The sequence below is a fragment of the Podarcis raffonei genome, chromosome 3, assembly GCF_027172205.1.
Source record: "Podarcis raffonei isolate rPodRaf1 chromosome 3, rPodRaf1.pri, whole genome shotgun sequence".
Taxonomy (NCBI): Eukaryota; Metazoa; Chordata; class Lepidosauria; order Squamata; family Lacertidae; genus Podarcis; species Podarcis raffonei.
Window position 1 is genome coordinate 82,715,018 of NC_070604.1, and position 17,218 is coordinate 82,732,235.

The 17,218-nt window shown below is 37.4% G+C and overlaps 1 protein-coding gene across 7 annotated transcripts in view; it reads left to right on the top strand.

Moving 5' to 3' along the window:
* SPAST (spastin) overlaps window positions 1-17,037 on the top strand; it is a 33,279-nt gene extending 16,242 nt beyond the window's left edge. For all 7 annotated transcript variants that reach the window (XM_053382752.1, XM_053382755.1, XM_053382756.1 and 4 more), the window contains 13 exons: window positions 832-1,019; window positions 2,533-2,666; window positions 2,962-3,055; window positions 3,947-4,021; window positions 4,932-5,003; window positions 6,440-6,515; window positions 6,890-6,981; window positions 7,386-7,465; window positions 8,725-8,767; window positions 9,464-9,543; window positions 9,951-10,021; window positions 11,018-11,058; window positions 13,031-17,037. In XM_053382752.1, the coding sequence (XP_053238727.1) occupies window positions 832-1,019; window positions 2,533-2,666; window positions 2,962-3,055; window positions 3,947-4,021; window positions 4,932-5,003; window positions 6,440-6,515; window positions 6,890-6,981; window positions 7,386-7,465; window positions 8,725-8,767; window positions 9,464-9,543; window positions 9,951-10,021; window positions 11,018-11,058; window positions 13,031-13,153 (1,169 nt within the window). In that variant the 3' untranslated portion in view covers window positions 13,154-17,037. The remainder of the gene's footprint in view (window positions 1-831; window positions 1,020-2,532; window positions 2,667-2,961; window positions 3,056-3,946; window positions 4,022-4,931; window positions 5,004-6,439; window positions 6,516-6,889; window positions 6,982-7,385; window positions 7,466-8,724; window positions 8,768-9,463; window positions 9,544-9,950; window positions 10,022-11,017; window positions 11,059-13,030) is intronic.
* The last annotated feature ends 181 nt before the right edge of the window (window positions 17,038-17,218 follow it).

The window sequence follows — 17,218 nt, forward strand, 5'->3', positions numbered from 1 at the left end:
AAGAGATGAACTATAATCTTCATTCAGAATTTCCCTGTTGGGTCGGTTACTTGTGATATTGTTGGCATTGTGTTTCCCAGAAATGAATCATAGGGTGTATATTGGACTTGGCTGACATAAGCCATATCCAGCTAGAATTTTGGCTGCCTTTTCCTATTCTAAAAACTTAACACCATTCAGATGCTGCAGAGTTGATACTTTGCTTCATACAGGTATAATGTAGTGATTAAGAGACTCGGTCCCCAGTTCAGATATTGTCTCTGCTATGAATTCATGAGGTGGGTCAGTCTTGCCATCCTCTGTTGACAATATGTGGATAATAATACTAACCTACCTTACACTTTTCTATTTCTTATTAAGGATTGTAACACTGGTTTAGAGTTATGAATATTCTAGGTGCTACATAGATGCCTAGCAATTATGATTATTCTAGTGGTAATTACAGTTCATCTGTATCAAGTGAATGAATGTATTTGTAGGATTCTAAAGACCAGAAAACTTACTTGCTGTAGTAATAAATCTGATGGTTGACAGCTGCATGTCCAGTAGTGTTTAAACAACTAATAGTTAAATAGAATTTGATTGACTAATCTGAGTTTATGGTGGTCGAGGAGTGGTATTAATGTAGACTTACTGGAATCTTCTACCAAGCAAAAGCAATTTTTACATCACTAGTAAAACAAATATGAATATGACTCCTCCACTTTAGAAAATGCTATAAAGAGTACATTTGATCAAGATGTCACTCATTATTTTTAAACAGAGGATGGTGTGCAACTAGTTGTTTTGAGTATACCCTATATTTACATATTTGTGTCTTTCTTTTTGTAGAAAGTGGAGCTGTTCCAAAAAAGAAGGACCCATTGACTCAAACGAGTAACTCACTCCCTCGTTCAAAATCTGTGGCAAAAACCGGATCTGTGGGGCTTTCAGGGCACCAAAGGACACCTAGTTATAGTGGAATATCCAATTTTTCTGTACCTAGACAAGGAACTGTTCCCGCAGCTTCAACTCAGAAGGTAAGGCAGTAGGCTCCATGTACTGCTTGCTTGCCAGTTTGTCTTCATAACAGAAACGTTACTATTCAAAATTGAGGAAATACATGGTAACAGAGAGCTTAAGAGTCTTTAATTACAAAAAGAGTTTCTAAAGAAAAGTGCTACTTTTATTGTCCTATCTCTTTTTTGATTGAGACCATGTGTTAGAACTTGGCAACCAGTAGTGCTATGCCTGCTTGAAATCAGTTAACAAAATGGCTCCAAGGGTATGTAGGTGTGCAGTGGCTTCATTTGTGATTCAACTGCTTGCTAATAGGAAACTAAAACAGGTGTCCATACAGTTGACTGTCCTTGATCATCTTTCTGAAAAGATGGTTGGGTTTTCCTCAGTTTAAAGTGTGTCAGAAATCTGCACAATTTGTTTCATTAGAGGATGCTACAGGATAGTAAAATGTTGTGTCACTATCAAACCACTTCCTCTCCACCATTACTCTTAAAATCTTACACCTGTTGGTAGTCTATGTTCGTTTTTCTCCATGTACTTAAGGAGAATGCTTAAAATAACTGTCAAAATAGAATATCCTGGTAAGAATTTTCAAGAGTCCAAGACCTCCAAAATATTGTTGCATGAGCTAAAAATCCTAACATACTTGTTGATTGGTCTGAACTGGTGGTGAATAACCAGGAAACAGAGCTTGAGAATATGGTGGATAATCTATGCAAAAATCAACAGAATGTGTGGTAGTGATGATGAATGCAAATTTCTTACAAGGGTTGATTAGGAAAGGGACTGAAACCAACTCAGCCGGTATCATTCTGCTTTCATACAAATCTCTGGTGCAGATGCATTTGGAATATGTGTACAGTCCTGATTACTCCATCTCAAAGGATTTCAGAATGAAAAAGCCACCTGAATGATCAAGGGATTGGAGCATCTCTGCCAGGGGTCAGCAACCTTTTTCAGCAGGGGGCCGGTCCACTGTCCCTCAGACCTTGTGGGGGGCTGGACTATATTTAGAAAAAAAAATATGAACAAGTTCCTGTGCCCCACAAATAACCCAGAGATGCATTTTAAATAAAAGGACACATTCTACTCATGTAAAAACACTCTGATTCCTGGACCGTCCGTGGGCCGGATTGAGAAGGCGATTGGGCCGCATCCGGCCCCCAGGCCTTAGGTTGCCTACCCCTGATCTACAAAGGGATGCTAAAGTGTGTGAAGCTCTTCAGTTGTTGTTTTTTAAAGAACAACTAACATGAGGAAGGAACATGACAGAGGTTTCTACATTTTTTGCATGGAGTAAAGGAAATTCATTCATTTATTTATGGAAATCGGTATTAAAATATATGGTGATTGCCACTGACTTGAGATGGCTCTAAAAGGGGATTAAACAAATTCATGATGTGTAGCTCTGTCAGCCATAATAGCAGTGGAACCTCCAGATTTAAAGTCAATATTCCAAGGAACTGGGGGCTGTCCTTGTGTTTCCCCCCCAAACAATATTGAAATATTTTTTTTAAATTGTTTCTTCAGGCTACTCCAAAAAATAATAGAGCCAACAAGCCTTCTACTCCTACAACTGCTGTGCGAAAAAAGAAAGACATGAAGGTTTTTAGAAACGTGGATAGTAATCTTGCTAATCTTATTCTCAATGAAATAGTAGACAGGTAAGCAACATCAGTGGTTGTCTTTAATAAAGACAGGGTTATTTTTTTAGATTGCTATGTAAGAAAAGTGGGTTTCCCCCCCTAATAGGGCAATTAAGATAAAACATTAATTTTTCTTTATGAGTTGACAGCAGAATTTAGTTTTGGGGGTCTAAATAAAACATGCAGGTGTGGTTATAAGAAATAAAATTTTAATGGATTTCTTAAATGGCAGTAATGGTGTAAAACTAGCCAGCTGTACTCCAGAGCAATGAAATGTCTATTGTTGCACTAATTGGTATTCTGTATCTGTTAGTGGGCCATCTGTCAAATTTGATGATATTGCTGGGCAAGAGCTGGCTAAGCAGGCACTGCAAGAAATTGTTATTCTTCCTTCACTTAGACCTGAGGTAAGCAATATGTTTTCTATCAGTTTTTATATTGCACCTTAGAGCCTTCTGTTCTGTGTATAAATGATGTATGCTATTTATGTTAATGCTGCTCATTTACAGTTTGGGATTAATTCACATAATGTACCAAGAAAACGATCAAGATTGTTTCCAGAGAAACCTTGCTATATTTGCATCTCTTCCTTAAAAGTAGTAATAAAAATCATGATTCTTCATTGTAACCCAGTAGGGTTGTTAATAATTATGATTATTCAATGGAGTGAAACTTATCTAGTTGCATTGTAGTCCTCTTGTCCATAGTATCTATTTAAAATAATTTATAAACCGACTTTCTTAGATCTAATATGTGTTCTATATATAGCATTGCAATATGTATACTAAGTAGTAAAGGTAAAGGTAAAGGGACCCCTGACCATTAGGCCCAGTTGTGGCTGACTCTGGGGTTGCGGCGCTCATCTCGATTTATTGGCCGAGGGAGCTGGCGTACAGCTTCCAGGTCATGTGGCCAGCATGACTAAGCCGCTTCTGGCAAACCAGAGAAGTGCATGAAAATGCCGTTTACCTTCCCGCCGGAGCAGTACCTATTTATCTACTTGTACTTTGACGTGCTTTCGAACTGCTAGGTTGGCAGGACCAACGGGAGCTCACCCAGTCACGGGGATTCGAACCGCTGACCTTCTGATCGGCAAACCCTAGGTTTTGTGGTTTAGACCACAGCGCCACCCATGTCCCTAAATAATTATATAATCCAGTGGTCTGGATGACCTGTCTTTTTGAAAGTTACATCTTTTAAAGAAACATCAGTGTTAAATGTATGTGTAGATACTGCCTGTTTCCATATTATGCTTGTTTACAGTCACAAAACTGTGTATAACTAAGCTATTCTTTCAGCTGTTTACAGGGCTTAGGGCTCCTGCACGTGGATTGTTGTTGTTTGGCCCACCAGGAAATGGAAAGACGATGTTGGTGAGAAATCTGTTTTGCACTCTAGCATGTTGTTCAGCTCAGCTTTTTGAGAACTTTCCACATTTGCTTTCTCTTTTTATGAAAGAAAAGTGTTGAATAATCTATTTGAAATAAGAGAGTATTTTAATGTTGGGCTGTTTGCACTCTGCTTGGAAGAATCCTGAGAATTTTACAGTATCTTATGAGGCAAGTACAGATAACTTGCATCTTACACTTATTTTACTTAGGCTATCACAGCTTTGAGGGAGTAGGTGGGTAAATTAACTTATGCTTGGAGAGATGGCCCTAGATGGTTTAAGTGAATTTGGTGCTTGGTATTAACATGCAAATACTCTCTTCAAGTTAAGAGTAGGAATGAGCTGTATACCTTTATGGAAAAAACCAATGCTTTTCTTGGTCTACTTTCAGTAAATTGGCATTTCTTTTTTTCATTTCTTTTTTAAAAAAGCTTGTATAAGATGATGCATTGTGGTGCTTTAGTGTAGCACATTTGGTACATCGGGATTTGTAAAACTGTTTTGTTTATTTCCTAATACTTTATGAATAAAACAAAAAATGAAGTGGAAAATTTTGCTTCATAAACTCATGTTATCTCAAATCCAATAGAGGAAGTTGGTTCATATTCCAGTTTTAATAGTTTATATATGAATCTCACTGTGCAGTGGTTGACAGCCTCAGATTAGCTGCATACAGTTTTTATGAATAAATTTGAAGAGATAAAGCATTTGAAAATTCAGCTGACTACCTTGGCAGACATGTCACACTTTTAGGGAATGACATGCTATATATTGCTAAATGAATGATAGACTATTTGGATTTTCCATAACTGTACTGTACTATTATACATTTAGTAAGAATACTGTAAATCTTTTATGCAGTAGTCCTCACTTGGCATTTTCTCTTATTCAAGGCCAAAGCGGTGGCTGCAGAATCAAATTCAACTTTCTTTAACATAAGTGCTGCAAGTCTAACGTCAAAATATGTAAGTAGCAGTTGTATATTCTAGTTGTATACTTTTGAAAAATACCTGGGGTTCTTGATAATGTAGGTTTGGCTCAAAAAAATGTAACTGGCACCTGGGCTTTTTAGGAGCATTTGGCAATGAAAAGTTGCTATAAACACATATTTCTAAATAAATGTGAAGAGGCAATCACTTAAATTTCACTGCAACTTGTTAAAACCTATGACAAAGTTATTGGCTTGGATCCTAACTAAGTTCACAGAAAGAAAGTTTCTTACCTGCATTCCCCTGCAGCTACGTACACCCCCAGAAATCATCTTTGTAAGGTTGGGGGTGAAAGAGGAGAGTGCAAAATATGGTCTGAAGCACAACATCAAAAAACCTATGATCATGGCCACTGGTCCCATCACCTCCTGGCAAATAGTAGGAGAAGAAATGGAGGCAGTGAGAGATTTTATTTTCTTGGGCTCCATGATCACTGCAGATGGTGACAGCAGTCACGAAATTAAAAGACGCCTGCTTCTTGGGGTAAAAGTGATGACAAACCTAGACAGTGTCTTAAAAAGCAGAGACATCACCTTGCCAACAAAGGTCCGTATAGTTAAAGCTATGGTTTTCCCAGTAGTGATGTATGGAAGTGAGAGCTGGACCATAAAGAAAGCTGATCGCTGAAGAATTGATGCGTTTGAATTGGTGCTGGAGGAGACTCTTGATAGTCTCATGGACTGCAAGAAGATCAAACTATTCATTCTGAAGGAAATCAGCCCTGAGTGCTCACTGGAAGGACAGATTGTGAAGCTGAGGCTCCAATACTTTGGCCACCTCATGAGAAGAGAAGACTCCCTGGAAAAGACCTTGATGTTGGGAAAGATTGGGGGCACAAGGAGAAGGGGATGAGAGAGGACGAGATGGTTGGACAGTGTTCTCGAAGCTACTAATGTGAGTTTGACCAAAATGCGGGAGGCAGTGGAAGAAAGGAGCAACAAGAGTAAGACACTACTAAACGACTAAACAACAACAACAACAAAGGTTGGGGAAATCCTCTTGAACAATGTGAGATGTGGCAAGGGGGCCTGTTGGGGGGCATTGCCCCCAAAGTGAATGGACTTTTGTCCATTTTGGCACAAGATTTGAGTAATTTCCGCTTGCCAAGCAGATACCCCACCCACAAACTTCAGGAAGGCCTCCTGAGCTGCCAGAGAAGCTTTTTGAGGAATGCAAAAGCAGGAAAGGCCAGGTGTTTTCCTTCCATGCACTTCCTTTAATTGATTGTGTTGGGATCCAAACCATTGAGTTTAGGTTTTTATTCAGGAAGGCAGATAACATATATTGCAAGTACCAGCACAGAGTTGGTGTCAAAATTTGGTCTTGGTATTATTTTATATAAATGAAAAGGATGAGAATGAACCATATTAACAAACTGTTTTTCTGAAGTACATGCCTTATCTTCTTTTTAGGTTGGTGAAGGAGAGAAACTAGTGCGTGCTCTTTTTGCAGTAGCCAGAGAACTTCAACCTTCTATAATTTTTATAGGTAAAACTTTAGCATTTTGTATTTAAAAAAGTAAAGCAGCTTCAAACTTTAACTTGTAAAGCAACCTAATGTTGTGATCAGGAAAAGCTGCATCATAAGCTATTGTCCATTTATTGGATTTGTTTTATAATTTAAGTAAGTAGGATGTTTACAGAACTACCAATATTATATTGGAAGCTGCTCTGTGAATATATATTAAAAAGTCTGGTATTGATGTACTGAAGACAAAAAAAGACTTATGCATGCTCGTTCTCAAATACATTATTAAATTCATAGCTCTCAATAATAGATTTTGAATAAAATACAAGTTATTTTACTTACTTCAGTTATATTATTATAGGAAATGTTATAATGTTGCCACTTTCAATTTTTAGATGAAGTGGATAGTCTCTTATGTGAAAGAAGAGAAGGTGAACATGATGCTAGTAGACGTTTAAAAACGGAATTTTTAATAGAGTTTGATGGTGTAAGTATTAGCTTTGGTATGAAGCTACATCAATGCATACCGATTTGTTGTGTTTAAACTGTGGATTATCCCTTTTATACTTAGTTCTTTTTAATCCTGAAGAGCAAATAGAGAAGGGACAAGGAATATTTTATTGGGGAAAAGGGAACTGTTTTCTTTTCCTATTTTGCTGAACTCCAAGTGTTATCCAAAGTGGTGGCTGGTAAACTGGTGCAATATGAAGTCATGAAAACCAGTGAAGTTGTTTGCATTTTTATAATATGGAACACCAAGCAAAGTTATTGCTTAGCAAAAATTAAGAGTTTACCAATCTATAACATTAAGCTTTTTCAGGTAACTATTTTGTGGCAGTATTAATTTCCAATTTCTAAATATTTAAGCTTTGCTTTTTTGGAAAAAAATAGGTACAGTCTTCAGGAGAAGACCGAATACTTGTAATGGGAGCAACTAACAGGCCACAAGAGCTTGATGATGCTGTTCTCAGGTACTTTAAAACATGTGTTATTAACAGCTGTACATAGTGAGGGTTGGCATAGTAGGTATTCTTGATCATTCACTTGGTATGTGTTGGGTTCCAGTATTTCAAAGAATAATTTAGGGTGTGTTTGTGCACAGAATTATTGGAATCTGCACTGTAGATGTGGTATCATACAGGGGAATTATTGAAAATATTTCATAGCTGCTTGGAATGTTTTTAATAGGAATAAAACAATCTTACAATTTTCCTTTGAAAATGTATGAGACATAGGGTTAAATCTAAAGGTGCCTTTCCAATTACAGAAAGTCCTATTGCTTCTGCTAATGTATGGGAGGATGTGATTCTTTTTCTCCAAATCCCTCCTTTCCATGCCACATCCCATACTGTTTTCCGAATATTCTGCAGGGTCACCCCAGTCCTCTAGAGCAGGTTTGTGGATCTGTAGAAGGGCAATAAAATGGACAAAAATCTCCTGTTCTGGTAGCAGGTGCAGAAAGTGACCCTTCCATGAGCAAAACTCTTTGTTCATGTGATCATAGGATCCAACCTATGTGATTATTAAAATCTGTTTTGTATACCTTTGGGGCCCCTTTCTTGAATGCTAGCATTTAAATATTGGTGGCTGGGAATGATGCTACCTCATTAGCAACTTTCCTTGTGGACATGGGGCTGTTTTTCAGGGTGACTTAACACATCAAATGGCACAGCTGAGATAATGAGGGCCAGAAGGTGATGGGGATGAAGCTAGCTCTTTAGCAGAAGATATAGGCTGCTGTAGGTAGTACAAATTTACTGTTAGAAAATATTGAAACAATTTGAGCTGAATAATAATAAGGACTGGGAGATCTACAGGTCAGTCTTGACTGCCATCTGTACAGGGATTATGTATTGGATTTGCTTAAAACAACAATGTACAAATTATAAGCTTTCTAAAATAAGGGATTCCGCCCCCCCCCCCCTTACTGGCTGCTTCATTTAATAGACAGTTGCATTTTTCAGGCATCAGATGCTATTGAACACCTCTGTAATGTCATATGACATATTTTAGCCAAAAATATATCTGTGAAAACAGTTCATTTATTAAAATTATTCATGTGTAGTTGTAGTTTTAAGCTATTTTTAGTATCCTCTTACTACAGAAATTCTTCTTTCATACCCTCAGAGTGTGATGTTTGTGCTTCAATTGTGGCATGATATAGAAAATGGGCTTTTTACATACCATGCTTCCCTAATCATAGTTTCTGTATCAATATTTGTGTTTTCAGGCGATTCATCAAACGAGTGTATGTATCATTACCAAATGAAGAGGTATGTAGCTTGTGATTGCATTTTGTACACAAGACTGCCCCACTGCTTGTTTTTGGTGCAAATTTGTGATAGATTGAAATCTTTCGTATAATTGTTACAAACATGAATTTTCAGTGAGCATGGTTTATAAAAGAGTTTACAGCATAGAATACATCCTTCCAGCTCACAATCTGCTTGTCTTTTCACATTTTTGAAAATCTAAGCTTTCAGTAAAAAGGATTTCAAGTCATATGGAGGAAAAATCTTAATCAGATGTTGTCACCATATGTTCAAACTTTGAGAAAGGTCTGTGGTTAGGTGTTACTGCCCAAGCTGAACAATTCCTCTTTCATTTTTAGTTCCTTTTCTCCTGCAAACCTCTTAATAGCTAGTGCTTCCTTCTTTCTCTACTATTACCCCATTTTCTGCCTAAATTCCATCTGGCAGATAACCTTACAATCTGGATTGGTATATATGGGAGGAGGTAATTCTTCAGGTAGACTCATAGTACAGAGAGCTTTTACTGAGGCAAAACCAACACTTTGACTGGGCCCAGAAATGAGCTAGCACCCAGTGCAGAAAAGCACAGGTGTAATATAATCATATTGGCCAGTTTATGTCTTTGGCAGGCTGCTTGTTTTAAATATTTTTATAACATTAACTTACACAAGATTTCTTGTTTGTATAGTTATAAATAGTGAATATTGTGCCTTACAGACACGACTGCTTTTACTAAAAAATCTTTTGAGCAAGCAAGGAAATCCATTAACCCAAAAAGAGCTGGCACAGCTAGCTAGGTGAGTAACTTTATGTTTGTTGTTCATTACAGCTGGTGTATGTGTAGTAGGATTTGCAGCTGTTGCACATCAGCAGGGATTCTAAAAATAATTCTCTTGAGTATGCCATGCAGATGTCTTCCTTCCTTAGCTTTTTATGTAAATATCAATACTTGATGCATCCATCAAACATAACACCACTGACAGTTTGATACTAAAGCTAAACTTTCATTACAGAAACATTATACATTCAATGTAATACTAATTTTAAATTAACATTTTATTTAGGTTTTTTTAAAAAAAAACAACAACAACAGGCTACTTTTGCTACAAGCTAGTGACTTAAAATATTGTAAACTTGCTGAGTTTCTTTAATGCAGTTATCCACAGGAAAAAACTGAAATTATGTTCACTTTCTCTTTACAAAGAATGACAGAGGGATACTCAGGGAGTGACTTAACAGCATTAGCAAAAGACGCAGCACTAGGTCCTATACGAGGTAAGCTTGGTTACCTGTTAATGAAAAAAAATGAGATCATGAACCTTTTTCTGTTCTGTGCTGTGCTAGATAAAGCCTTGACTTCAAAGATTTTTTAAAATACAGCTGGATAGTATTAGACAAGGATTCTTATTGTGCCATTCACTATGAAGAGATTACATGATACAGGACACCATTTACCTTCCCGCTGCAGCAGTAAACCATTGAGCCTCTTGGGCTTGCTGATTGGAACGTTGGCACATGAGCTCGTTGCTCTGTCCCAGCTTATGCCAACCTAGCAGTTCGAAAGCATGCCAGTGTAAGTAGATAAATAGGTACTGCTGTGGTGGGAAGGTAAACGGTGTTACCATGTGCTCTGGTTTCCGTCATGGTGTTCCATTGTGCCAGAAGCAGTTTAGTCATGCTGGCTGCATGACCTGGAAAGCTGTCTGTGGACAAATGCCAGCTCCCTTGGCTGAAGCGAGATGAAAGCTGCAACCCCATAGTCGCCTTTGACTGGACTTAACTGTCCAGGGGTCTTTTACCTTTACACCTATTTATCTACTTGCACTGGTATGCTTTTGAATTGCTAGGTTGGCAGAAGCTAGGACAATGCAATGGGACCTTTATAAAAGTATAAATACTCTGTTATATATACATTCTAGAACTAACCATTTATTCCAAAGCATCCCTCAACAAAACTAAGCCTAGTATCCAGTTTTAAAATGCTTAAAAAATCAAAAATGGAATGAAGCTTTAAAATACAAATTCATTTTTCTTTATTTTAATACTGTCCTAGAAATAATAATTTTACAATATAACCTTAGTAATTTTTTTCAGATCGGGACTGAAAAAATAATGGAACCAGGTGATTGCTGTTGATGCCTTATCTCATTTGACTATTACTTAGTGTGTTTCATTTTCCAGTACTAAGATAGGGATGTTTCAGATATTGGGACTTCTGGTGGGATATATTTTTTTCAAAACACATTTGATAGTTATTTCTTTAATTTACAGAACTAAAACCAGAGCAAGTGAAGAACATGTCTGCCAGTGAGGTATGCTGTTTTAAGATTTGCTTTGCCAAACCAACTAGTTATTTTTGCTTGTTTTGTTTTTACAACTTCTATGAAATAGAATCACTCTCTTGTTTTCAGATCTTTCTGCCTTATATTTTCATAATGATTTTGTGATTTTTGTTATTGCTGCATTGGTTGTGTAAATGTGGTGTTCACTTTAGGTTTGGAGATATTCCTAAGAGCAGAGCACAGCTGTCTAGCTTTTAATACTTGCTGCTGCAGCAATTTACCTTTTAAAACGAGTTGTCTGATTTGTGTATCTAATCCACAAAAGACAACAAAACAGCCTGAAAATACTTCATGGGGAAGACGATCTCTAAGTAACATGGGATAGATCCAAATTTGCCCCTCAGGGAATGTAATGTCTTACTCCATTTGCACATGGAACCAGGATCCAGCAGAGGTTCTGCACCCCCACCCCCACCAAGATGAAGCAACTCTCAGAGCCCAAGCCCTTCAGATAGTCTTTCAAGGGGTCACAGGAGGCTGCAGATAGAAGGAGGAATTGGCAGGACCACTTCTCCTTGATTCAGCACAACTGAAACTCTGAGGAGCACAATTCTGGATCCAGCCTGATGTCTGTATACTAATTGAGGATTGATAACATAAACACATGCTAAAAGTGGTCCCATTCCCTTTTCATTTCAAATTTCATGACGTACTACTGTATCCCTCAGTCTGTCTCGCCAGCTTGTCCTAGCAAACACTGCCTGCCAATAATACAACCTCATTTATAGATGGAAATAATCCCTTAAAGGACAGTTTCTTATCGCCAGGCCTATTGCCAAGCACAACAGCACTAAGATTAAATAAGCCTTTTGCATGTTCCTTAAGTGTAAAGGCAGCATTTACACCCACCCCAGCACTGGAGTGGAGAGAAATTATGCCTCCCCCTGCCCTTACCCCTGAACTTAGCAGTATAGTGTTAGACACTCTGTGTGTGTGTGTGTGTGTGTGTGTGTGTGTGTGTGAGAGAGAGAGAGAGAGAGTGTGTGTGAGAGCGCGCGAGAGACAGAGAGAGCGTGCGCGCGAGAGAGAGAGACACAGAGAGAGCGCGCGCGCGCGAGAGAGAGAGCGCGAGAGAGAGAGAGAGAGAGAGAGAGAGACAGAGACAGAGAGAGAGAGAGAGAGAGAGAGAGAGAGTGCTGTTTGCCCACATGTCTGGGGGAGGTTTGTGACAAGCGGGGGGTCATAGAGGCCCTTATGTTTTCCTCTTTTGTGCTTTTTGCCCCATCAACTTTTGTCCTGCTCTCCATAGAAATGAGGCTCCTGGATGGTTGGTTATGTTGAAATCAAGTACTCGGGTTGAAAGCAGCTCTCCATCTTGACTTTAGGATTTATAGCCTCCTAGTCAGTACAGTGGTACCTCGGGTTACATACGCTTCAGGTTACAGACTCCGCTAACCTGGAAGGTAGTACCTCGGGTTAAGAACTTCGCTTCAGGATGAGAACAGAAATCGTGCGGTGGCGGCGCGGCGGCAGCGGGAGGCCCCATTAGCTAAAGTGGTGCTTCAGGTTAAGAACAGTTTCAGGTTAAGAATGGACTTCTGGAACGAATTAAGTATGTAACCAGAGGTACCACTGTTCTTAAACACCGCAGGCCAAAGATTCAAGTCCCAAAATGTACTGTACTGTTTAAAACACAGCCAAGACTATAAGACTGAAAGTTAAAAATGTTCATGCTAAGCAAATACTTTTTTAGTGACAGGAAATAATTCATGGCCTGTGATTTTGACTGAACTTCTGTTCTCATGTATTAACAACACCTGGAATTAAGGCAGGATTAATTTTATTCTGCCTGTTACTGATACTTTTCCCTATGATCCTGACTTTTGTAAGTTTAATAGCTAAATGAGCATATTTGATATTCTGATTCAGTTCAGTCCAAAATGCAACTTAGAAAGCAAGCATCACCAAGGTGGTTAATGTAAAAAACTTTCTTTGCTTCTAGATGAGAAATATCAAATTGTCAGACTTCACTGAGTCCTTGAAGAAAATAAAACGCAGTCTCAGCCCACAGACCCTGGAAGCTTATATTCGCTGGAACAAGGACTTTGGAGACACAACAGTTTAATATGCATCTTTGTCAAAGGAAGGGAAGAATGTTGCCAGCAAGGGACGGTTGATGCAAACTGCTGCTGGAATGTGACCAGAGTTTACAAGACTTTATAGAACTCTAAATATCTGCACTAAAGCAGGGAACTGACTTAAGGAAAAAACGAATAGAAATAGATTGATCAACATCTCATAAATCTTAACATCTGGATTTACAGAACCCAGGGCACTGTAAGATAGAGCACAGTAATATGACACAGGGGAAGAACTCTAGCAATTGAACAATGGTAGGAAATGTAATTTGTATATTTTGTTGATGAAGTATTCCAGTAGGATTCTCAGTTGGGAAAACCCTTTTTTAATTTGCTCATGACATTTGCTTTTGCTTTGTTCTTGTAAACTACTAATTGTAAGAGTATGATTCATTTTCTTTTTTCTTTTTTTTTACCTATGTATCAATAATGTGCCAAATAAAAACACTTCATATGCATCAGGAAGGACAACATTGTGAATACTGGGACACAAAGAAACTGGTCTGCTGCCCTTCATTCTCTTGGAGTTCTACAGTCATAAAACAGCTTAGAAAGCTTTCTTTCACAGAACAGCACTGACCATTTCAACCAAATGAAACTCTGAATGGATTAAAGTTACCAGTTTTACGACATTCACTTCCTGCAGTGTCTCTCTAATGTATTTATATAAACTTTCTGTGGTAGGATACTTGTTTCTATACTGTTGTCTCTTAGACCAAGAGTAAGGATAAAAGGACCGCAGTATTTCTCTTTGGTGTTAAATTTCATATTTACAGTGACAGAAACCCAAAGAAGGTTCTTCTTGGGTAATTTTATAATCTTCTGGTAATCGTGGTCTTGGTTACTTCTTTAATTGCATTAGACTTTTTATATCCTTCATGTGCTTGGTTTGTAGAGGCACAGCTGACTTTAAAAAGGACACTAAATGTAAGAAAAAAATTTCCATCTTTGATACATTGATGGAAGTTGTCAAGAGGATGGAAAATTAGAACAAAGAAAATTCTGTTGAGAATAAATGTATGCATATTTTCTCAATGTTTAAAATTATGCTTTCTAGTTCTAGGGAAGATTTAATTTGACCATATTGATTTGAAATGGGACTGTCAAAATTCTTTTGAAAAAATATAACTCTTTGCCATTGAAGTAAAAAACAAAACCGATTGATCTTGAACTGAGGGGCTTTGAGCACTTCTACATAGCCTTCTTTATCTATTGCAAGCTATCGGCGTTGATAGCATGCTAAAAGTGCAATGCCATGCTAGTTGCGCACATGAAAATCTAAATAGCTCTAAGACCTATAGTGGTTGCTAAAAACAAACAAGATTTGTTAAGGCACTGCAACTGGATATTTCACTATAATGGCTATTATCTATAATGGCTGGTATCTTCATTAGTATCCGAAGCTTCAGAGTAAACTAATTGTGAACAGCCTCTGGAAGCTGAAAAAAACTTGATATTTCCTCACACTTTGATGCCTTCAATGTCCTTCTAGTTTGTTTGTAATCTTTAAGTTTCTTTGCACTGAAAGTTCAATGTAGGTGGCATTACTTGCTGTTTGGGCTAAAATTTGTCATGCATATTTAGCGACCATTGAGTATCATCTCTTGATACATAACTAATCACAGATTTCCTTTCATGGTCAAGGCCACTTCCCTGTATCGTCTGAAGGTAGAAATATTGTGCAGTGCCCCTCATTGCATGAATGGTAAAGTAGGCCCTATGTGGTAGTACAAGTTGACTGCCTACATGGACAGAAAAGTCATTATTTTTGAATAGATAGATACCATGAGCTATTTATTAGACGATGGATAAATTTATGCGTGACATACACCATATTTTCATTGTGAGGAAACACTGATATGATTATGACATGATTTTGTGTAAAGTGATTCCAATTGTATTCTATCTTACGTATAGTAAGCTAATATAATAGTTTTAACTTTTTGGAAAGATCTTACTTGTATAAGTTGGATGACCCTGTCATGAATTCCCAATGTTTTCCTAGAACATTGAGCTTTTATATTTTGAATCACCTTCCTAACTGAATATTGTGGTTAGGAAACCTGGATAAGATAAACAAGTAGAAAAACTTTGTTAAAAGCTCAAAATAGTTCATGTCTTGAAAATGTATGTGGTGATCCTAGTCACTGATTAGTTATAACTTAAGGCTGAAATTGTTTGCTTTAAGCTTACTAACTACATGGGACTAAGAACCCCTAACTGAGTTCAGGCTTACATCCAGTCTAGCTAATTCTAGAGCAAGCAATTTTATGTAGGCCGGAGTGAAGGACTCGTTGCTGCTTGAGAAATTGCCCTCTAAAGGCAATATTCAGGAAATGTGTTGAAGAATTTTCCTGCTGTTTGAACCTAGCAATACTTAACGCTCTAGATGCATTAAATTCTGAATGAGTCAACTGAATGGGAAGACTTCAGCAACAGCTGCTTACTTGAACAAAATACAACTCTCTGTATCCTAGTGTTCCTTATGCCCTTTTGTGCTCTGTAATAGTTTTGACCGTTCTATGTATTTCCAGTTGTTCCACGGGAATTACAAATGTTTTAGTTTGGTTTTCTTGTGTTTTTTTTCCCATTGGTGGGAATGGCAAGCCTTTCACTCTTGTACTCAAGTTTGGTGTTGTTTTTTATTTAAAGATTATCCAGAGTTCAGTTAAACAAATTAACTCTTAACACATACCAAATTCAAAATGGGGCTGGGGAACACAACTGTGTGGTGCAACTAGTGGTTACCTAATGGTGTAGCTCTTACACTCCTAATTTTGTACTACCTTAAGACAAATGTGGACATGACTAATGCAGTTTCATTCACCTTATAGGGTGATAGCCAATGTTAACCAATACTTAGAGATCTATTAAAATAAATGAACTGAATTAAAGTCCACTGAGTTTAATGGGTCTACTCTATCACACATATTTCAGTAATATGATTTGGTCCTTTGCTTGTTGTCAGGTGTCTTAAGTAGTTGCTAAATTCATATGTATTATAGCATAGACCTTAAGCCATTAGAGAAAACCTGGTGATAACTTGAGTTGAGTCCAAGATAATGACTAGATTTGTCTATTGGTACATACTGCAATATTGTATGTGACCATTTGAGGTATCATTTGTTATAGTACTGGAGCCCTAGGCAGCTGAAAGGAAACTACAATAAAGTATTAGACTTTCCATCTAACTGATGCATTATGCTAGTCATAGCAAAGAACAACATTTGTATATGTATATGTAGACTACATTGACTTGTTCCCTGAAAATGCTATTAGGCAGCTGTAACCTTTTCTGTCATTGAGGGATTTTCTAAAGTAGCATCCTTTAAGAAGGACCATGAGATATAAATAGCTGTTTTGAATTTAAAACCAAAAGTCCTGTCAAAACCAGCAGCACTGTTCATACTGAGCAGTTTCAATGCTGTGGAAAGACTATGTTATGTTTCCTCAATGAGAATTCTCAGATGGCTTCTCCCCACCCCCAACTTCTTTTTCTGAATGTTGGACATAGTTATTCAGTATTAAGATATGAAACCTTAATGGGAAAATGTGTAAAAGCATGAAAAATGTTCACATTGGATTGAGAAGTTTGATTTTCTTGATAACATGTTGCAATTTGTCTTCATGTACAGTTTTAGTACTTTCCTAGGTCCAGATTCATGCCTTTCAGATCTGTTGCCTATGCTGTTAATATTTCTCATGTGAAAGAAGATCATGGAAAATTTTTGAAGATTATTTCCATTTGGTTTCTCTGAAACAGTACTAAAAATTAATGTAAGTTCTAATGAAATAAAATGTGTAAAACAACATTTTTAATTTTTATTACCTCAATTTGTTAAGATTCTAAATAAAAAAGTTAAAACAATAATTTGGGTGATTACTTTAATATTACAAATGCTGAAAGCATGTCACATGCAACATGTAGATAAATTTAAACTAATACCTTTGTTCTACCAGATGTGAAATGTAACACTCCTAAATATTTTCATCTAAGTATTTTATCAAACTAACCACGTTTTTCAGGTAACTTTTGCCATTATGAAGTTCCC